The 23,369-nt window shown below is 43.9% G+C and overlaps 1 protein-coding gene across 3 annotated transcripts in view; it reads left to right on the top strand.

The window, feature by feature from the left end:
* LOC111871049 (chondroitin sulfate N-acetylgalactosaminyltransferase 2) overlaps positions 1-23,369 on the top strand; it is a 365,067-nt gene that overhangs the window by 189,659 nt on the left and 152,039 nt on the right. For all 3 annotated transcript variants that reach the window (XM_033754080.1, XM_023863789.2, XM_033754081.1), the window contains one exon: positions 3,920-4,120. In XM_033754080.1, the coding sequence (XP_033609971.1) occupies positions 3,920-4,120 (201 nt within the window). The remainder of the gene's footprint in view (positions 1-3,919; positions 4,121-23,369) is intronic.

Genomic DNA, 23,369 nt, shown 5'->3' with positions numbered 1-23,369 from the left:
ACCCATAAGGTTGTGAGACGTCCCTGTATAATTTCACCGGGCTGCGCGGTCTAGTACTTGATATTCCGTTTTGTGTGTCAAAGATGCCAGAGTCGATTCTCAGCCCTGAGATTTTCGTGATTTTCTTCAGTTCTTCCATATAGTTTGTGGAATATTATCGTACAATAGGCCACGACTACTTCCTTCTCGCCGCATGTAATCTCCGTGGTAACACCTGTAGTTGACTCAGCGTCGTTAAATAGCTCACAAATCAACATTTTAAGAAGTCGGTTTTCTTCGATATATTGTTTTTATAGTTACGAATGTTTCAGCTTTACTTGCTGCTTCCATCTTCAGTGTAACTAACATTGTGTTAGGTATAATTTCACCGGACGTCGCGTTCTTGTAGTTAGTATTCCGTTTTATATGCCAGGGATGCCGGGTTCGATTCTCGGCCATGATATTTCCGTGATTTTCTTGAGTGCCTCGAGATAGTATGTGGAATATCGTACAACAGGCCCTAACCATTTCCTTCCACATTAGTCCAATTTTATCGTTTATAATCGTACGGTAATTTGACGTCTGTAACCTGTGCATTTGAGAAGTCGTTATATAAATTGAGACTAAACCAACGTATAGTTTCGGTTGATACGGAACAGACAAGATACAGTGTCTGCAGTATAGTTATGCTAATGCCATTAAATGCTCATAATAACATTATTGTAATTCTGTTATGGTGCGTAGGCTGTTTTTCAACTACGGTTCGGTTGATGTTAGGTGCTTGACATATATATCTATATCACACCAAGCACGTATTACAGTGGCACCCTCTTTACCCTTCTCACAGTGCCTCCCCCCGTGTATGTAAATTTCACACTACCCTACCTGGCCTTGCATACATTATGCTGGGAAGCACGAATGTACGCAACTAGATGACGCTCCAGTTTGCGGAAGTGCGCAATTACTGTATGCAGATTTCGAACCCTTGCTCCACTGACTATGACCTCAGTGTTATCTGCGTGACGTCCGTATATAAATAACAAAAACAAATGTATTGTAGAGGTCTATCTTTTGGGATATAACGCCGTGTATTGCGTTGGAAGTCAGTCGACTTTTCGGAAGAACATGTCACCTAGATCTTTTTAGGGAGGAAGGATAGTCCGAGCAAGAAAACCAGCGAGAAACCACGTAGCAAGAAGAACTCTAGTTCGGGAGTGACGTGTTCCTCCGAAACGTCCGATGACTTTCAACGGATTACTCGGAGTTATATCCCAGAACACATAACTTTTCATAACCGCAACTGTGTGGAAATCAATCCTTCCAGAAATACGGGGTGTCCGGATGAAGGGTATCAAAAATAAAATAATTATATCTCAGTAAGCTTTTATTGTACGCATTTATGGGTTACACCACTACAAAGGGAAACTATCCAAGTTTTTTTTTCTGCGTGTATAACTTCATCGTCCCACTCAGGGCATGGATGTTTGTGTGCGTTTTTCTGTATTTGTACAGGTAGAGGCCTTGCGACGAGCTTATCACCCGCCCAAGGAGTCCTACCGTATGTCTAAGATCTAGAAAAACCGAAGAAGTTCATGGAGGTAGGCCTAGGTCCACTGGGGCTGTAGTGCCAAGGGGAAAAAAATAACTTTCTCGATAAATTTAAATGTGAGCTCCCTTGGTAGCACGACAAATATCCAGGCTTGAAGCATGTTTGGTGTTACCGTAGCCACAGCGTCCTTTATGCGGGCTTTCAGGTGTTGCAGATTGTTGATCTTAACCTAGTAGACAATGTTCTTCACATAACCTCATAAGAAAAAATGGCGACGAAGGAGGCCAAGCGATTGGTCCACTTCTGCCGATCTATCTCCCAGCCATCTCTCTGTCCAAGTGATTCCTAACATGGTTGCAGAAATGTGGCGGCGCATGCGCATAAGCTGGGTATGGAAAATATCTTAGCAGGGTGTTCCTTTCCGATGACATAAACCGGATACTTGTATGGCAATTACTTTCCGAGATATACATTTTTTATTTTGGATACCTTTCATCCGGACAGCCTGTATATTGGTGACACATCTTTGCTCTTAATAATTTCTTTTATACACGTTGTTTAGGCAACACTGATTGACATCAGTGTACTGCAGTGTAGTGCGAAGTCTGTCCACAGGAGAGCCATGATGAAACACATACCGACATGTTGCTTAATATCGCCATGGAAACGACTGAGAGACAGAGATGAAATGTTTTCCATGTGTGAAGGACTGCCGTAGAATTGAGGAATTGAGGAATGAACATGCGAGAGCAGAACTAGGGACGCTTAGTCGCCTGCGTCCCAGCTCAGCGGCCCGAGTTATATTCCAAGTTCGGTCGTGTGGGATTTGTGGTGGGCAAATTGGCACTGGGACAAGTTTCCTTCACCAGACAGCGTCACTAAGTACAAGTAGTAGTAGTAGTAGTAGTAGTAGTAGTAGTAGTAGTAGTAGTAGTGCCCCTTGTACTTGACCAGTTGAGTCGTATGGATGTACAGATCCACGTATTCTTGACCTCGGTACTAGTTGAAGGTGAGTGGTCAGCTGCACTCCCCGGCCGCTTTACCTTTGAGGACAGAACCCCGGTACTCACTGGGTAGGAGGCTGGGTGATTAAGTAACCAACTTAGAAAGGGAGAACACAAGTGTATATTTTTCCACTTCAGGAAGAAACCGTGGGATACAGACAGATACAGATCTGCTGGAAGACATAGAAATAGATGGAATAACCATTTTAACTTCTTGTTTCGGAAGGTAGTGTTGAATTTTGTGGAACGGAATTTAATTCTTTGTTAACACACTGACCATCATCATGTAATGTAAGAATTTTTCTCGGTATTCCATGTAAAATGTGGATCCTTAATTTGATCCTCATTTCAATTACGGTCATGGGTGACAATCCTGTGTGTAATATGTTTATTTGAATTTTATTCTAATGTGTGTGAGACCCCCAGTGGGGCACGCGACACGTGACTATGCTTCACAGTAGCCAGCGCGTCACTAGCGGAATGACAGAACGCGAACTCAGAATGTAACTAACAGAACTGGAACTTAATTGTCTTGAGTGGAACTAATTCGGTTTGCTGTTGTGACATTAACCCTTTATTTCCATATGCCACTCTTGCTCTCCGTATATTAGCAATGTAAACGGGATCATAACATTGGACCGGACATTGTGACGTAGTTGTGTCACCGCCTCTGTCACTCAGGGGATCAGAGGTTTGAAAACTTATCAGATAGTCAGATGTGATGTGATTGCTGGTTGCATACTCTGAACGCGATCTGCGCTCTGAGTCGGATTGTTAATTCAGAAAATGTACATCTCTCTCTCTCTGTCTCTCTCGTGCATTAGGTTCACGTTCTAAATTACAGTTTGAACTTTTCAGTTAGTCGAAATTACGTCCACGCGTTATGTGATGGACGTTCTTATTCGCATTCTTATTATGACAGTCCAACTTTATACATAGAATTTTACTTTGTTTGGGATAATTTCGGTGCAAATTACTTTTTTTTTAATAATAAGCCATATACCAATTTTTTCCTTAGTAGTCTGGTTACCTCTCTGCTCTAGAAAACCGAGGCTAACGGTCGTAGCGATCCGTTTCGCTGTCTGTCAACTCGTATATAGCCTTACAGTACTGAGTTCTGTTACAGGTTCTTCTGTGGGACAGTCCCACCAACAGCTGCAACAGTTATCTCAACAACTCGTATATACTCTTACAGTACTGAGTTCTGTTACAGGTTCTTCTGTAGGACAGTCCCACCAACAACTGGAACAGTTATCTCAACAACTCGTATATACCCTTACAGTACTGAGTTCTGTTACAGGTTCTTCTGTGGGGCAGTCCAAGCCACAGCTGCAACAGTTATCTCAACAACTCGTATATACCCCTACAGTACTGAGGTCTGTTACAGGTTCTTCTGTGGGGCAGTCCAAGCCACAGCTGCAACAGTTATCTCAACAACAGGATCCCCAGTTATCTCAACAGCAGCAGCCACAGTCTGTCAACTCGTACATTCAGCTGTTGCAACAGAGGGAGGAGGAGAACAGGGCTGAAGTAGAGAGACTAACAGCTGAGATACGGTCTCTCAAGCTGCAGCTGCTGCAAGTAGCAGGTAGGGAATTCTGTCGACATTGGTAGTCTTCTAAGTTGGTTGGCAAAACTGGTCGAGTCACCTCTAGAGCAGATTGCTATGTTTCGCATTTTATTCGCCGATACAGAACTCTGTTTTGACAGGGGGAGTTCGTCGACTTGTACGCATATATTTATCCGAGACTTGATGTTCTTAGGGCGGTGGACCATTATATTGCTGTCTTTGTGGTTGTTATTCCGCACCGTTCGTTCCTACATACCGGACTGCGCTTCGTAAAATCCCACAAAACCGTAATACTTTGAGTGCGTATATCTGTTAAATTGAACTACGGTTGCGCGAAAGGCAGGAGGTATTCTGAACAGTCTCTGGTACTGAAAATGGAATAATTTTTTTTATTATTTTTTGGTTTGACGCTGATTTATTTGATCCATCTCCAGTGCATATGATTTAAGACGAGAGGTTTGGAGAAAACTACATAATGGGGAGCTTCATAACTTTGTACACTTCGCCAAGTATAATTAGAATGATCAAGTCAAGGAGAATGCGGTGGGCAGGGCATGTAGCACAAATGGGGAAGAAGAGGAATGCATATAGGCTATTGGTGGGAAAGCCAGAAGGAAAGAGACCACTGGGAAGACCAAGGCGTAGGTGGGTGGACAATATTAAAATGGATCTTAGAGGGATAGGATGGGATGGTGTGGACTGGATCGATCTGGCTCACGATAGGGACCAGTGAAGGGCTCTTGTGAACACGGTAATGAACCTTCGGGTTCCATAAAATGCTGGGAAGTTCTTGAGGAGCTGCACAACTGGCGGCTTCTGAAGAAGGGCTCAGCTCCATGAGTGAGGTTTAGCGGGTGCTGTAGTGAACAGTAAACTGTGGAGAACAGTGATAGCATTGTAATTACTTGTAGTTCCGAGTGGTGTCAGGAATCCAATATACAATCCATACCCCGTCTGATAGTCACGCAAACACGTCACTGTATTAAAATGGATTTTGGAGTAGTATGGGAGGGTGTAGACTGGATTCATCTGGCTCAGGATAGGGACCAATGGCGGATTAACCTGAACATAATATCACGTGTAGGGTGGTACGCGAGGTGTTTACCTGTCCGTTACCTAGCAACGCTCTAGCCATCCACGTTACAATATATTCGGGTTTTCTAAAATTCTGAGAATTTTGTAATTAGCTGAGCAACTAGTATCTTCTCAAAATGGAATGGCCTACTTCAAAATTTTCTTACAGGAACTGAGGAAAACTACGATAAGTGTACTATCAATAAGGATGCTGTGTCTCCTAGTTGAGATTTGAACCCGGTAGCCGCAGAATGCGAAACAGGGTCGCTGCGCACTCGACTGCCATGTTCGGGCATGTTTTTTGTTGTTTCTCTTTCAGCAATATGGCCGCGAAAATTATTTGCTCTGAGATCTCGTTCATTGTATCCTAAAGGCAGATGATTAAGGAAAACATTAATTAACTAATATTTACTGGACCACTAAAGCTCTTCTCTTTAATGAGAAGTACTGAACATAATTCTGTATGGTATATATCAAAGATACACGACTCTCAGAGACACACGGAAACTGCAACAAGTACGATTATACTTAAACTTATAAAAGTAATTAGCTTGAGAGTTAAGTTGCTTTAGAAAGAATATGGAGAGTAGGATGAGGCTGAAACTTGGTGTATCTGCAGTCCTTCTCAAGCTGCCCTCTGAAACTTGACTGTGGATGTAGAATGAACTGCGAGGAATGCAAATCCTACAAGAGCTGCTTGTACAAAACTGCATGAGGCTTTCGGAACTAAGTCCTAATTGGTGTTTCCATCTGCAGTCTGTTTTACATACTTACTTGTTTACTCTATTAATAATATTATCTCGAGTTCCAAGAGATGGCACTGGAAGGGGTGAAGGGGTTAAGTTCACTCGGTAGTGTATATTATATTGAACTAATGAAACTGGTATATTGTACTTTCAAGTGCTCAATAACAGACGGAGAGAAATGTAAATGGATTCAAACTTGTGCATAGGATTAGGACGGATTTAACAGTGTCTGGATAAATCAAGAGTAGATTGAAACAGTTTTCAGACATGTTGAATCCGTCTTGTTCAAATTTGTACAAAGGTCAGTTGACTTATTTCTCGCACCGTGTTGAATTTACGCAAAACGTAGAGTGCGGTGTTGAATAGGTTAGAATAACCCTTTTCTTTTCTGAGAATGAAAAGTATCACTTTATGCCTATGCCCCGTGTTGTCTCTAGTGTGAGTGACGTTATGAGTGAGAAGAAACATGTTCTGCCATCTCTCGACAGGTTAAGCTAACTATTTGCATGACTGCTTTCGAACTTGTAGATGAAGTTACCATGGAGATACACGATAAAAGAATGTCGCTGTAGTGAGTGCTCAGAGAACAAGTGTTTGTGCGGTGAGTAGAACCCCAATTATACGCCATATTGCCACGAATACTTAAGTCAGCATCGAAATTTAAGCCAAGCGAAAAGTTAGCCTTTTTATAAGCAAAAAGCATGAAAGGGGCGTGGAGATAAAATCTTCATATATTCCAACCCCCGTCACAACTTGGAGGCAGGCACTGAGGTTCGTGAGTTGTTTAACGATGCTCTCTCACCTGAAACGGCTAAGTAGATTGATGGGGGGGGGGAATAACGCAAGTTGGAAAGCAGGAAGATGAAAACGGTTTCTGCGCACATTCACCAGACTTCCTCAGAAAATCAAGGAGAAAAATACACAGAAGCGACTGCTTTGGAAGGGATTTGCAACACGGAATCTCTCGAATACTTTTTTATGAACTTTTTACTCTGACAGGAGCTGTGATGGCTCAGTCGATATAGCGATGGGCTACGGCCTGGGTTACTGGTGTTAGATTCCCAGTAAGGGCAAGAGATTTTTCTCTATTCCACAGCATCCAGACCGGCTTTGGGGCCCACTGAGCACCCTATCCAGTGGATGCCGGGGCTCAAGTGGTCGGGGCATGAATAGATGCAGTAACAGACGAACCATTGGAGGTAGTGTTCTCTCTTCGGTTCATCCCGAGTTATGAAAGTTAATTCATTCGGAGGCATTCGAGAGGGAGACAGTTCATTTGTTTAGTTGTAAGAGAAATCAAAAGTTGAGTGTTCAGCTGTGGAGTGTGAACCAGCGGACAGCGGAAGCTGAAGAAGTGACCGATTCATAAATCCGAACCAAACCACTAGCAATGGAACAAAAGACACTCGTGGTCCAGTAAGGAATGGAACGAGTCTTAGGCAGTCACTGATTGTGAGCTGTTGTAATTGATTATAAATATAAAGAGGTGTCAATAAATTCAATCATGTAATCCAGAACCCGTTATTATTAGTCACACAAACCCTTAATCCGTGACAACATATATTTATCACTTAATACTATGGCGTATAAACCCGTTGCTAAGCAGTGACTCTGTAAACAGCGGCCGTTGTTAAGTAACCCCGCAACTTACACGTACGTAACAATAGGAGAATGGTGTTTTCTGTGTCGTCTGCACTGCGACAGTTGCTATGCAACACGTCTACAACAATAGAGGGGCTGTGTTTTCTGCGTGGTCCGTGCCGAGGAGTTAATGTTGAAGATAATTGGCGCTATAGTTAAGTTGAGAGTTCAGGTGTGGGGTGTTAACCAGCGGGCAACGGCGTGACCACGGAAGTTTAAGAATCTCCATTGTTAAGATTCGTTACCAGAAACAGTCTAGTGAAAACATTGCCCAGGAATAGCCATTGTTGATAGCTGTTGCTAAGCAACGACTGGTGAACGCAGACCGAGAAGGCTTAGCGTGGAGTGATTTATGTTGTGGAAATCAGCAGTAGTGTTATAGTTATTGTAGTTCGGAGTGATGTATACTAGTGGTCAATTAATCCAATTCACCAGTCCAAACCCCGTCTATAGTTTCACGCCCCAAAATCATGATAGTATTTTCCGCCTATAGAGTACAGACACAACTTCTTTTTTAACATCCAGCCATGCAATGAGATATCGATTAGTCGACCATAGCAATGTGCTTGTAAAAACTTCTCAGTGTCAGTTCCTGTACTTAGGGTATTAGAGAAATTAGTGGCAAAGTAATGGATGCGTTCCGACTACAGGAGCATGCACTGCGCATGACGCTCACGGAACCATAGTACCACCTCATGAATATGCAGATGGCCTCGAAAATGCAGTTACAAGAAAACCAGCTCCCGCAGTGCCTTATATTCGTCATTCAATATGAAATTACAAGACTTGACATCTGTACTCAATGGAGTACACGTTTTTCTTCGGAAACGTTGTTTATTTGTGACTTGCATACTTAATTAGGCTTGTTCGGTTCTGACACGCGCCAGTTCTTGCAGTTTTAATCACATGACACACCACACTGTACTGACATAAAAATTATAGTTCTGCTTATGTTTATATTTAAATACGTACGTCGAGGTTTCGGTAAGAAATTGTAGACCTCGTTGAGGTCAATATTGTGCATCGTACGTGGACCGGTTTTGAGGTAATTGATAAGATTTTGATTTGTGTTTCGTGTAATTTTCGGGTTATGTATGGCATATAAAAGAAATAAGGTAAATTCACCTCATGTTATAGTGTGGCACCACGACACCAAATTTCATTTAAATCTGTTCAGCTGTTTCCGACGTGAGGTTCAGAGATGCATGAAGACGTATGGGGGAGTGGATATGTAGATCCACACATTCCTGCTCTCGGCACTAGTGGGAGATGAGTAGTCGGCCTCACGCCCAGGACGCTTCCCCGGTGTCAATTGGATATGAAGCTGGGTGAGCCCCAGAACCGGTTTGGACGATGTGGAGAGGAGAAAAGTCTTGCTCATACTGGGACTCGAACTCCGACCCCTTTATTGTCCAATCCGTAGCCAGTCCAGTATAACGACTGCGCTATTCCGGTTCCGTTACATTTCACAAAAATATGTTTATAAACAAAATATGATTTCAGTTTCTTTTTAAGGTAACTAACGATCCTGATCTCCTTCCGTAGCGACCACTTCTCCGACAGGCGTGTGCAGCGGGTCAGTAAGACTTGCAGGCGTTTCTGCAATGAAACGCCAATATTTTTCAACACAAGTATCGCTGCACTATGCGCAAAATGGTTACTGAAGCCATATCGCACTGGACGGTCCGTCACTCGGTCCATTTTCGTTTGACGTGGGTTCGTAACTTTTTCATTCGGAGGTTTCTACGATATGAGAGAATTTTTCCAGTGATGCTGGGTGGACAGTCTGTAGCATGTAAGATTTGAGGCTTTCACGGCGGTGACTATGAAGAAAGCAGTCTGTAGCATATTTATCAATGCTGTAACAAATTCGTAGTTTATTGGGAAGATGTACGACAGTTTTTCCAATTACGTATATAAATTGTTTAGTGTGTAGCTTATATAATAATGCTATATCAAGTACAGATTTCGTTATGAGTATCGACAATGATTTCTTTCTTTCCTTAGTGTGTTGCTTATTCAACAATGCTATATCAAATGCGAAGTACTTACGAAGATCTTCGATGATGTTTCTTACACTGAGCTAACTTCATGGAGCTGAGCCCTTCTTCAGAAACTGCCAATTGTACAGCTACTCAAGAATTTCCCAGCATTTTATGGAACCCAAAGTTTCATTACCGTGTTCACAAAAGCCCTCCACTGGTCCATTTTACGAGCCACATCGATCCAGTCCACATCCTCCAATCCTCTTTCCCTAAGATCCATTTTAATATTCTCAACCCACATACGTCTTGGTCTTCCTGGTAGTCTCTTTCCTTCTGGCTTTCCCACCAAATTCCTATATGCATTCCTCTTCTCCCCATCCGTCCTACATCCCCTGCCAATCTCATTCTCATTAACTTGATCATTCTAATTATACTTGGAAAAGAGTACAAGTTATGAAGCTCCTCATTAAGCAGTTTTCTCCAACCTCCTGTCACTTCATCTCTCTTCGGTCCAAATATTCTCCTCATCACCCTGTTCTCAAACACCCTCAGCCTATGTTCCTCCCTTAATGTTAGAGAGCAAGTTTCACACCCATACAGAATCACAGGCAAAATTGTATACTCTTATTGTTATTATTTTTCATACACACTTTGTGCATATTTTGTCACTTATTTTTGAGTGCTGTACCACGTACATAATTTGTTGCGAGTCTTTGCGATGATTTTTCTGATATACAGTAGAACTTGGTTATAACGTCATCAAAGGGACCTAAAAATAGTGTCGTTATAAACGAATGTCGTTGTAACCGAAATGGGCACTTCCACAGTAGCCTTATGTTAGTCACGTAAAAATCTACCAAAAACCGAGTTAAAATGTTGCATTTTTTAGTGAAATACGTAGTTAAGTACAGACTAACGTAACATTAACGTGGAATTGTCCAAATGTGTAATATCAAAGACATATTACAGCGCTTTTCACTGACAATACACACAATATTTCACGAATCACTTTAACTTTCTCTTCAATGCTTAAAACTTTCCTTTTCATTGCCATGTTTTCGCTACTGCACTTCTCTGGGTTTAGGCAGGAACACTATAGGGTAAGTAGACAATGTGAGGTCCTGTTAGACGAGATTCTAGGAAAGGAATGCAGTTAACAACCTGCCGCGTCCTCTTGCACTATTCACGCAGTCCCACCCCACACTCTTATTTTCCCATAAAACCCACGCTCCTCTTGCAGCCCGCGGTCGTATTCTTCCAGGACAGTCACGTCAGCAAGTAGAGAAAGTGAGGGTGGGCAGACACATCGAACTTTCCCACGATATCAGAGAAATTCAGGAATGAAAATGACGTTACATACGAGGTTGATGCATTTGTGCATGTCGTACTAAGCAAGGTATAAAAACAGTTGCTTTATGAGGAATTAGGTCGTACCATTGAATATTTGACGCAATAGACAAGATGTCGCAGAAACCGATGTTGCTATAACCAAGTTTTACTGTATGTTGTTAGTCTGTAGCTTCCGTTTTAGGTTATCATTACGGCGTCCGTCGAGAGTACGGCCTTTTGGGCAGCAACACCATGTTGTTCAGGGCGATCGTAACACAGCCTCCATATTAAGGGTCGAAACCAGCAAGAACAGACGGAAACAGACGGCAACGGGCGTGGACAATTTTGGCGGACATATAGACTGAAGTGAAGAAACCACTCTCTCCCGCGGCTCCTTTCGGACATAGACGTTTTGGCACTTCAGCCAATATTTCGTTAGTGACGTGCTGAGCACCTATGAACTCCGCCCTCATTTCTTCAACCTGGCACGAGATATCACCAGTCTGTACCAACTTTCATGCGCTGTAAAGGTAAATTTGTCCCTGTATTTATTGAATGCACAACGATATAAAGACATAAGGGAGTGGAGGTATAGCTCCACCACTTTTGACCTAGGTACTAGATGGGGATGAGTGGTCAGCTTCACCCCTCGGCCGTTTTACCTCCTGGGAAAGAGCATGCAGGAGTCATTGTGTAAGGGGCTGGGTGAGCCCCAGAACCGGCCTGGACGACATGGAGTAGAAAAGCATTTCTTACCTCTGGTGACGAGCGCATAGCCTGCTGCTATACCGACTGAGCTATATCAGTTCCAGCTGTTATACGTTGTATGACGCCAGATTGATTGCAACGAAAAACATTTTTTATTATCCTATACAAGAAAAAAATAAAAGTTCAGCTGAGGAGAAAACAATGGACGGCCTTAGGATTGGCGCACCGCCAGTCTGTCTGGTCTGCTCTTGTCTGTTATTAAGCCTGTGACGTGGCATATAATTACGAGCAGCGCAATTTGCGGTTGAAAGCTTGGTCATTGGCAGTGCACTGAACGCATTGTTAACTGAAATTAAATACAGGCCGGGGAGGGCGTCTAAAAGTGCGCTTGTTGGCGTCTCAACACCTACCCTTTTCAACTGCTTTAGTACAAAGGGGTTGCGGCAATGCTGGGAGACTGGTTAAATTAATTCGTCTATAAGCAGGTCGCCTAATTGAACTCCTATTGTTGTATTAAACTGCAGTCCCTTGCAAATTGACACACTGGTTTGTTGGCCTAAGAGACGCACAGTTACGCGTCTTGTCATGTTTTAAGCTCTTGAAAACAAGATCTTTACTCACAGAATTACTGGATTTTTGGATTTTTTCCATCGTCGGGAATTGTAGGTAATAGAGGACACGACGTTTCGGAAACTGGATCTGTTTCTGTCTTCAGGTGAGAAAGGAAGACACCTACTCAATTTGGCCCCTAAGAAAGAGCTAATGTCAATCACTGGACGATCTTTACTGTCAATGCTTGCGAAAACTTACACCCAGATAGGCATGCAGGAGTCAAAATAAAAATATAAGGACGACATTAAGATATAAAGATTGTTTCTTTTGTCTTATTCATCTCCTCCTGTTTCTTTGCCCTGCTTCCGCTGGTGCTTCCTTCTCTCTGTCCCCTTCTCTCTTTTCTCTGCCTCTTCTTATATCCTTGTTCCCCTCCTTTCTCCTCCACTTCAATGAACCCGGACCGCCGGCCTCCACTCCCGGCCACCCAACCTCCTGTCCAGTGGGTGGCTAGGGCATTAAGCTGACCACACCTCCATCTAGTGCTGAGGTGAATAATGGTGGAGCTGTACCTCCACTCCCCCATACGCCTTCATGACGTAGTGCTTAATTGATTAAGCACGGCGACAACCCCATCTTTACCGCACGTAATTTGAAATTGTGGCATGAAGTTAAGTCTAAGATTTAATTTTTAGGATGATTCCGTGTAGTTTGGTATGTTACGAAACGACACAGCGTCATATCCAAGAAGATGCTATTCTTAATACTGAGCATGATGAGAACTTCAAGCATCACGTGAGAACAGCATGCTTTGACAGACGCTGTTAAACACTGTGTTTTGGAGTGTGCGGTGGGAGCGTAGGAAAGAGACGGTTGGAGGGTGCAGCTCATCTAAATAATGTTCAAGAAATAGCCGGTCTCTTCGATACAAAAGTAAACTCGGTTTGTAGTGTCTGAAGAAATGGCGTCTCTGTGTTCTAAGATTCTCGTCTAGAAAACAGAGATTTACGGCCGTGAGGATCCTTTGCGCTGACCACGTGACACCCGCTATCCGCAAAAATTGGCCCTAACTTCGCCGACAAGCGGCGGTCTCTCGGTCGGTATAGTTCGCTTGCGGACTACGGGCCATGGAGTTTTTTTTGTGTGTTGTAAGATTCGAAATAAGGCTGCATACTAAGGGCGAAGTAACTAGTCATTTCATGTTTAAGCAAATGGTATAGATAGGTACCACTGTACCACGGAGAGCACAGAGAGAGTTCTAGATATTCAGAAATTGTTTTATTAGACCGCGCATCGCCTTTAAGGTCATACAGCAAACATCTGATATCTCGCAGTACACGAGATTGAAGGCAGCACATGTACATCCGATTGTATAAGCAGCAGGAGAAGTGACGTAATTTATACTCACAAGAAGACAAATTATGCTGCTGTGTGAATCGAAGATTAAAAACTGCCTCCAACAAAGAGGCGTCTAGATCAGAAGCAACTGGAAGATTTCTTGGAATTCCGTACGGAACAGCGTTATTGCCTCACAGCAGAGTTTCTCATGGACGCATCTGGCATAAAGCGTTTGGTTGTTGCTATGGTTTCCGGGTTTCTGAATTTCAGTGTTTGCTCTCGCGTACTAAACAGCGCGCAGTTCTCATCATCTACCCAACAATGCGTTACATTCTTAATACAATCTTACGTTTTGTGTTGATATGTCGAATGATCAATATATCGATATACAGGATCGATATATCAAGAGTATGAGTTTGTTGTGAGATAGACGCCAGCTCGGGGGTCAGTCGGTGCAGTTGATAGTTACCGATCAGCCAGCGATCAACGACGTGGGCACGGAGGCTGAAGGATCCCAGTTGCTGTGAGCGGCATGTCAAACAAGGCTGTAATCTGAACATTTACAGATACTTTTGTACCCTGAAGATTGAGGCTGGAATTTCACGGAAACATTGGTTCCTGTCTGCCATGCTACACCACGTTCATTTTAGTAGACTCTAATATCAATATCTACTGCCACTTTTTCACCTTGTAAGATGGAAGCAGGTAATTCCGCCGAAACTTTGGCACCCCTCTACTACGTTACACAGCTTTCAAGCTATGGGAACTAAGTCTCAAATAGTGAAATGTAAGGTAAAGTTGTCTCTATGCTTAACTTCACCATGAAGACGTATGGGGGAGTGGATGTATAAATCTATGTATAGTTGGCCTCGGCACTAGTTAGAGGTGAGTGGTCAGCTTCACGCCCCTACCGCGTTATCTCCGGGGAAAGAACCCCGGTACCCTTTGGATAGGAGGCTGGGTGTGCCCCAGAGCCGGTCTGGACGACGTGGAGAAGAGGAAACTCTTTCCCCTACCGGAGCTCGAACTCCGACTCCTCGGCTGTCCAGCCCGTAGCCAGTCACTATGTCGGCTGCGCTATCCGGGCTGAGGCTGACGTAGTTTGGATGGACTGAAGGTGGCATGGCGACTGCGCGCAAGGGACTGTGAGGGTGGGTGTCTTGTAGGTGAGTGTTGTCTCATTAAAATGTATATAAGTAATCTTGTCCCGCTCGTAAAATAAATATTCCACGGATCCGTACCTCAGCTGGCTGCCTGGCTGTACAAAGAAGGGACAGACAGACAGACACTGAAGGGGAGAGAACACGCTTACCGGACGCGCGTCAGCTCGACAAGGAAGTGCCAGGAGGTTCAACATGGGGCGGCCCGTTCCCCGGTATGAAGCTAATAGGAATGTGGTTGGGGCGTTTGACCATATGTCAACAGTCAGGGTAATTGAACTAGCTTGCAGACCTCATGGCTCCGGGTCATTCTTCACAGTTTACAGTTTTTCGACATATCATGAAATTCCACCGTGAAACTCAGCATGTTTTTATTTTGTCCTCCCCAAAAGCCAGCAATTGGGCCATGTTTTAAGGAAATTTGTTACGGTCCGCTCACTGGCATTCTACTTCTACAAGTTCCATTTTAATATTATACCTCCCATATACTTTCTTATAAAGGCGTGATAACACAGTCGGTATAGCGAAGGGCTGGACATCCGGGGTTCGGTTCTTGTCAAGTGCAAGAAATTTTTCTGTTCTCCGTACAGTCCAGATCGGCTCTGGGACCCACCCAGCCTCCTATCCAATTCGTACCGGGGATTCCTCTGGGGTAGAGTGGCCGGGGCATGAAGCTGAACCTAGTGTCGGTCTAGCTATACCTCCACTTCCCCTATGTCTTTATGGCATGGTGTTCAATTGACTAAGCACAGGGACAACTTTACCTTTGTACTGCCTCACACGTCAGCAATTTTTTCACTCTGAAGGACTAAAGCACGGGAATACGTTTCTGTAATACAGGGAGTGAGTAAAGGAGAGCTCAGAAGACAACGTACCGTACCGTCCTAGAATGAATCAGGAAAGATGAAACTAGCGAGACAGGTAGCTAGAGGGGAAAACGTGGATTGTGCAGCCACCCGATCACGCTGATTCCTCGCTCGCGGTTTTTGTACCCTGAAGATGGAGGCGATACATTCCTCCGAAACGTCGGTTCACACAAGATCTATGCGGCGCCACATTTCAGAAGACTGCATTCTTCAACTTCTTTCTTGGCCAAATTACGACAGAGGAGTGTCAGAAATACGTGTATGTTCGTCCGCAGCAAGACAACGGTTAGGTAAGCGATCCACGTGTAATAAACAGGACGTGTGTGTGTATAGGTGTTTTCTGAAGGCGGAATTCTGAATTTTCACACCAGTGATTATTTCATGTATTCGTTAAATTGGACACGACCTGCGTCTTAATGTAATTTTACTTACTGGAAATTCGCCCATTTAAAGATAAAACAGATGACGATTTATTTTGCATGAGAAGTGTGTGTGATTACGGTCGGATTCACAAGCGGTGGAGGGGGGTGAGAGAATGGTCACTCCATATCCTTTGAGACCCACTAGTACCCAGAAACCATTCTCCCATGCACTGGAAGAAGCGAGTTTTCTGCTTGAAGAAGTCCAGAGGTGAAGTGACGTCATTTCAGTGAAAGAGTGTTTTATGTCAAATTTTTGTTCCCACGCTTGTGACGTGATTTCAGTTTGAACTCCGTTCCGCTTTAAAGAGGCCCACCCAGCCTCTCATCTAATGGGTACCGCCTCTCTTTCCTCGGGATAAAGCGGCAAGGACGTGAAGCTGACCACTCATTTTCATCTAGTTCCGAGATCGATAAAGACGGAGCTATGCTTCCACTCTCCCATACGTCTTCATGGCGTAGTGCTTAATTAAGTAAGCACAGGGAAAACTTAACCTTTTTTACTTTCCGCCGTTAAGATTAATTTAAACACAGCGGCATAAAGGCGCATGGGGGATGTTACGGGTAAGCTACACGCATTCTTACCTCAAAATTATAGATTTTAGACTACGCCGTGGTTCTTTTTTCATCTTGAGTCTGGGTAGATTCTGCCTCCGTCCACAGGCTGGGTGAGTGTTGTGACTAAATAGGTTTGTGGTTCAACAGACCCATGGAGGAATATGCTGGAGGAGATGCACGATATACTGGACAGGGAAAGATTATAAAACGGAAGATCAGTTGCCGATGGTTGTTCCTGCACTCGTTGGCCCTGAAATGGGCCGTTTATATTTTCCTACTCTCCGTTCTCCTTATTGGCCCTATTGTATCTTAAGGACAGTAACGTTACGCTGTCTGTATGAGAAAGCATGTCAAATGACTCTGCACGAGAAATATAAGAGGCTTAAACTTGACGGTGGTGAAGCATACAACCGTTCAAGTGACTAGGCTGCCGTTGTAGCGGCAGCTACTGAAGGTAGAGCATAATCTGCTGTACTGAGCCTGGACTGTCAGACGCCGTGTATGTATTGTATATACATTTAATAACACTTATAACGAGTAAAATATAAACATGTAGTACATTCTGACTACTTACATATTACTGCTGACTGACTGTTAAATGATAGACCCGTCGACACATCAGAGAGGGCGCCCCACAAGAAGAAGATGGTAACAGTCAAACTGAATCTAATATTTGGTCATGAGCCTCAGATGGGGCTCGACACCAAGACAGACTGGCTGACCGTCAGTCGCAGTGTGGCTTTGACTTTGACTCTGCACCACTTCTATTTTCCTTGCCTGGACGTTCTGCTGAATGATTTTGGTAATAATTGGTCTACAGTCGGATTTTTATTCACGACCATTTGTGAGAGGAATTATTCTGTTGGAGTGAACTTTATGAAGAGCTAGTGATAGCCCAGTCGGATATGAAAAGAAATATATACACGTATGTAAGCAGGAGGCCGGTCACGGTAGCCGAGCGGTCTAAGGCATGCACTGTCTTCACTCGCTCGGAAGCCGGGCTCGTGGGTTCGAATCCCACTCAGGGCATGGATGTTTAGTTTGTGTGTGTGCGTTTTTCTGTGTTTGTATACAGTTAGAGGCCTTGCGACGAGCTGATCACCCGTCAAAGGAGTCCTACCGAATGTGTAAGATCTAGAAAAACCGAAGTGAACGGAGAAGTTCATGGAGGTAGGCCTAGGCCCACTGGGGCTGTAGTGCCAAAGGGGGGAAAAAATGTAAGCAGGAGAAGGAGAAAACATGTGTGAGTAGAACAAGTTCGTGTTATCCAGTATTTCACCCCAAAACCGACCTGAAATTATTAACTGTAATGTGCGCTCCTTATGCCACTGTTGCGCTCATTGTACCCTGCAGTCCCGTGGTAGTGGACGGTTCGAGTCATCGTCTTTTCTTCTCTTCAAGCGTAGCCTCTCTAATTCGATGAATTATACGCTTCCCTGGCTGCGAACCCTGGACCTGAAAGAGCACAATTTTGTTATTAGGGACAGAACAGGGTTGTCCAGAAAATTGGTAACACGTAATCTGCAGTTTTGAGAAATGCTATGTCCTACATTACATAGATCCTTACCCTAACAGTGCCAAGATCGTTTAAATCGACGTTGAGAAAATGCATGAAGTGCCAGCGTCGGACAGATCGATCCTTCTTAAGAGACATAAGCACCGCGTTCCGTTGCTATACTCGGCTTCTCTCAGCTGTCAGTTGGGGAAACTACACGTTCAGTTCGTAGACATTTGAATTTTATTCTGGAATATAACACCGTGTAGTCTATTGAAGGTCAACAGACGTTTCAGAGGTATATGTCGCCTCCGTCTTCAGTGTCGAATAATATGCCACCATGAAGCAAACAGTGCTAGCAACATATTCCCCAGAAACTGTCGACTTTTAACGGACTACACGGCGTTATATCCGAGAAAACATAACTCATTTTAATGCCAGTTATGGCATAGAAGCTGGAGACATTCATGATCTTGTTATCGCGACTTCAGTGTCTTGGAGACAGATGTCACTTTTCATTTTGGTCATCCCTCGTTCCTTAATGGCACTTGTCCACTGTCCGCCAGCGGTCATGCACGATTCTACAGCAAATCTTAACAAGACAACAGATGGTGGGATCAAGGAGAAAAAAAACGAGCCTGGATCCGACATGAAATCAGAATCGAGTGTCTGGAGTCTACACGTAGCTTCATGATTTCTGTTCTCTACAGTACCTTAGGTTCGGTAGGCCTTTATTGTTCATAATACTTATACGGTCCGCGGTTCAGAAATATTCTTAGATGTGATCAATAATTAACGAAACAAAAGTGAAAATAACTTCTTGTTCTCTATACAGTAGAACCGTGGCACAATGCTACAAGCCGGAAGGTCGCGGGTTCGATTTCATAAGGCTGACACCCTTACCGCCATCTGTGAGCCGATTAGCTAGATAATGTGGGAGCCTCGACGGACTGTTACATAGAGATAGCTTTACCTTTTTCTTTTGCAGTAGATCCTGCTGGGTTCGAGTCTCGTTCGGGACACCGAATGTGTTTTTTTTTTGCGTTTCTGTTTGCCATCCTCTGTTCCTCCTAGCAACTGCCGGCACAGGACCTTAAATCAAGGCAAAATTTCTTCCTTCCATATCCTACGCGATTCATTATTCACTGTGCAGTGTTTGGACTTGTATAGTGCGAGTTTCTAACAGTATCTGTAAAGAAACTGCAAATGAATTCGAAAAATAGAAGCTTGAGATTTTCTTACGGAAATTCCCACATACCTCTCTCCCCGTGCTATGCAGGTTGCCTCCATAAGCTAGCAGGCGTCACTGACCGCGTGGTTTCACCTGTTATCAATATTTTCACAATTTTAGGGGTGACTGATAGACGAGGTATGGATTGCTGTATGGATTTATTTACCACTTACACATACCACATTTGAACTAGAAGTAGTTACAACGCTGTCGCTGATCCCCACACTAGAAATCACCACAGAACCCGCTAAGCCTTTTCCAGCCTGGTATCTTCACAGCCGTTCCCTGGCAACTGCTTCTAACTTTGAAGATTCTTCAGCTTCCCGCGCTCAGGTCCTTCCTGGCCAGCGGATATCCTGCAACTGAACTCTGTCAATACCCAATTCATCTATAGCGTCATCTATTCTCAGCCTTCCCTTGTAGAGTTCAACTGAACTGCCAACCCTCAACTGACGGTATTGCCCTAGTTGTCTTCTTTATAACTCCTCGGCGCGGACCACGTCGAAAACGCCGTTCCTCTGTTAGCTGTATGTTCATTTCCGCGGGAAAGTGTTTGCCGAGCCGTTGCTCAGAAACGGCTGTTTGTTTATTCGTTTATTGTATAGCAACGGCTGTACTCGTTGTTTCTAGGTCTTTGCCTAGCAACTGGACTATACGCCACATTATGGCTTATTTAAATAATCTTTGAAGTTGATACAGCGTCGTCAAGGGATCACGAACTGAATGTGGTTAAGCAGCATTATAAGCTAACGATACGTCTATGCTAATTCTGGCAGGCGCAGTTACTGGCGATTCAGGAAAGTAGTCCTGACTGCGGAGCGGCGTGTTATCATCTCAGTACCTGATGACACTAATCAGGATGAAATGTCAGAGTACGTAGGCTGCAGAATGTCCACAGATTATACCGTTTGTAATTTTACCCTCACATGTACACAGTTGTTGCTGCGGTAAAATGTTTCGCCTGTGATAGAACCAACAGGCGAAATAAGAGATTAATTGTAATTACCTCAAATTGCCGTGGCATTACTGAAAGATGTGGGTCATATAAACGGTACGAACTTTCCCTCACCTCGTTAGTTCGCATTATGTTTTGAAGAGTGATCATAGGAGCCGGGATTCTGTATACCGACGGAATACGGGCTGGACGACTTGGGTTCTATTCTCGGCAGGGATAAGAGTATTTTCTCTTCTTTATAGTGTCCACATCGGCTGTGGGGCCCATCCAGCCAACTACTTAGTGGGTTCCGAGGGCCGTTTCCTTTGGGGTAAAGCGGCCGGGACGTGAAGGTGAACCATTTATCTCTTCTTTATAGTGTCTACATCGGCTGCGGGGCCCATCCAGCCAACTACTTAGTGGGTTCCGAGGGCCGTTTCCTTTGGGGTAAAGCGGCCGGGACGTGAAGGTGAACCATTTATCTCCATCTAGTGTCGAGGTTAAGAAAGTTTGGGCTATACTTCCACTGCCCCATGCGTCTTAATGCTTAATGTCTTTGACGTGAAAGTACAGACGGANAGGGACAACTTTACGTTTTAAAGGCCGTTCGGACGTTTTAATGTTGAGATTTTTATAGACCATCAAGTGCTGATAAGGCAACTGATGGGATTCGGTAGAACCTGAAATAAATCTCATGTTACCTCTTCGCCTGTACACGAATTGTATGGGATTTTCCTTTTTGTAATCTTTCACTGCCGACAACAGTGGCCGCGTGGTCTAAGGCGTGAACACTCTTCGCCCACTCAAACACTGGGGTCGTGAGTGCGAATCCCATCGAGGCATGGATGTCTGTATGCATTTATTCTGTGTTTGTGTTCTGTGTGTTGGTAGACGACTTACGACGGGCTGATCCCCCTTCCGAGGAGTCCTACCGACTGCATATAAGACTAAGAATCTGAAACAGCGGCCAAGGCGCAAGAAAGGCTGCAGAGCTACAATAATAATAATAAGCGTTCACTAATTAAAAGATGGAATCTCGACCATTTTCGCTTTTTTTGTCTTTGACGTGAAAGTACAGACGGACAAACTTCATCTACTGCTGTGACTTGAAATGGTCCGTGCGCGGATGTGAAGAAATCATCTGTGTGGCCACCACGTCACCTCACCTCACATTTTCGCGCAGGCGTCAGAATATCGCTCGTGTGGCCGAGGCTTGAGGGTTTGGGGTTCTGCCCCAAGCATCACATCCATAGTTACGTGATCTGATATCCAAGGCTGTCACGCATCGATCGGTCAGCAGAGCTACGAGTGGCAGAAGCAACAACTGCACAGTCATGTCAGTTGCTAATTACTCCCGTCATTAGTCCGGTTTTCCAGCTCTCGGACGGTCTCCCCCCCCGAAACCACCACCACCAACTCAACATTACGTCACTGTTCTATATTTATCTCACAACGTAACTTGGCGCTGAAAATTTGGAATGCAGCTCAGCCCCATCTTGTAAAGAAGAATTAATATAATTGCCTTCCAGCTGCGTCCTTATTGACCCGTTAGCAGAAGTAACTGTTAGCTTCTCTGCCTCTACTCCGATATAAAGATGTGTAGTTCGTTGAAAGTTCAGGGTTGAAGAGTACGTCAGGGCGATAAACCAGCACAAACCAAGGCTCAGTTTTTCGAATTCACCCGATGGTTACCGTCTCGTCTCCGTTGAAGAGTACGTCAGGGCGATAAACCAGCACAAACCAAGGCTCAGTTTTCCGAATACACCCGGTGGTTACCGTCTCGCATTCCCTTTGGCGATGAATCGAAGTTTCCTCCAATTTCAATGTGTTGATATATAAGGTGAAGTTATCTCTGTAATAGGCCTTGGAGGCCCATATGGTTTTGAGATGTCGAGGCTCCCACATCTAGACAATCAGCTCACAGATCACAGAATGTCAGTTTTTTCTCCATATTAGATAATTTTCTGTTCTCTTTTAAGATCATGGTCGTCAGCGCGTCGTTTCTAATTTCTTCTGGTGAACGCCCGTCTTAAGTGTAATTTTTTTAAATGATTTTACAATTACTCAATATACATAAATAGAGTCATTAGTAAAAGGGTTGGGCGTGTGTAATATTGAAGCAGATATCATCCTCCGATGATTCTCTGGTGCTTATCTAATGAGATCCTCTGGCCACATTCTGTTTAGTCTTCTTTCTGTTGCTGGTTGGTTGTTGTTTTGAGTGGTGCGGTTCTTGTGTTTCTCCGCGTATGCTCTGATGACTTTTGTTACATATGGTATGCTTAGATCATTGTGTAAGGTAGCGTTTGATACGTACCAGGGAGCATTAACTAGTTTTAGCGTTTTGGATTGGAACGTTTGGAGAACTTTTGTGTTGGAAGGTTTGCTGCATCCCCATAGCTCTATCCCATGGGTCCAGACTGGTTTGATTATCGTTTTGTATAGGATTATTTTGTTTTCAAGAGATAGCTGTGATTTTTTGTCAATTAGCCCTTTCATATTTCTGGTTTTGAGCTCCAGTTATTTTCTCTTAGCTTTTATATGCGTTCTCCACGTTAAGTGTAAAGTGTGCACTAAACAGCCTCGTGTATGAAATGCCAATGTGTCGCTATTCATGTCAGAGTCAGAATTTGTAATAGTTAAATTAACGAAAGATGGCAGTAGTAAATGGAATGCTGAATTCGGTATTATAATATTCGCCTTTGCCGGAAAATGTTCCTCCAGATATCAACACCGCTTACTATAACTGCATGGAGCTGAGCTCTTTATGAGAAACCGCCAGTTATGCAGCTACTCAGGAATTTCCAAAATTTGTATGGAACCCGAATGTTCATTACCATGTTCACAAGAACCCTCCACTGGTCCCTATCGTGAGCCAGATCAATCCCATCCTATCTCTCTAAGATCCGTTTTAATATTGTCCACCCACCTACGCCTTGGTCTTCCCAGTGGCCTCTTTCCTTCTGGCTTTCCCACAAATTTCACATATGCATCCTCCTTTCCCTCATTCCTGTTACATGCTCTGCCAATTTCGTCTTCCTTGGCATGATCATTCTAATTATACTTGGAGAAGAGTACAAGTCGCGAAGGTCCTCATTATGCAGTTTTCTCCAACCTCCTGTCACCTCATCTCTCTTCGGTCCAAATATTATCCTCAGCACCGCTTGCTGTGTGTTTTCCCATATATCAAATTAAGTATCTTAGTACAAATGTGACTTCACAAAACTTTTC

The sequence above is a fragment of the Cryptotermes secundus genome, unplaced genomic scaffold, assembly GCF_002891405.2.
Source record: "Cryptotermes secundus unplaced genomic scaffold, Csec_1.0 scaffold73, whole genome shotgun sequence".
NCBI lineage: Eukaryota > Metazoa > Arthropoda > Insecta > Blattodea > Kalotermitidae > Cryptotermes > Cryptotermes secundus.
The sequence above is the reverse complement of the archived record's forward strand: the minus strand, read 5'-3'. Positions and strand labels throughout refer to the sequence as shown.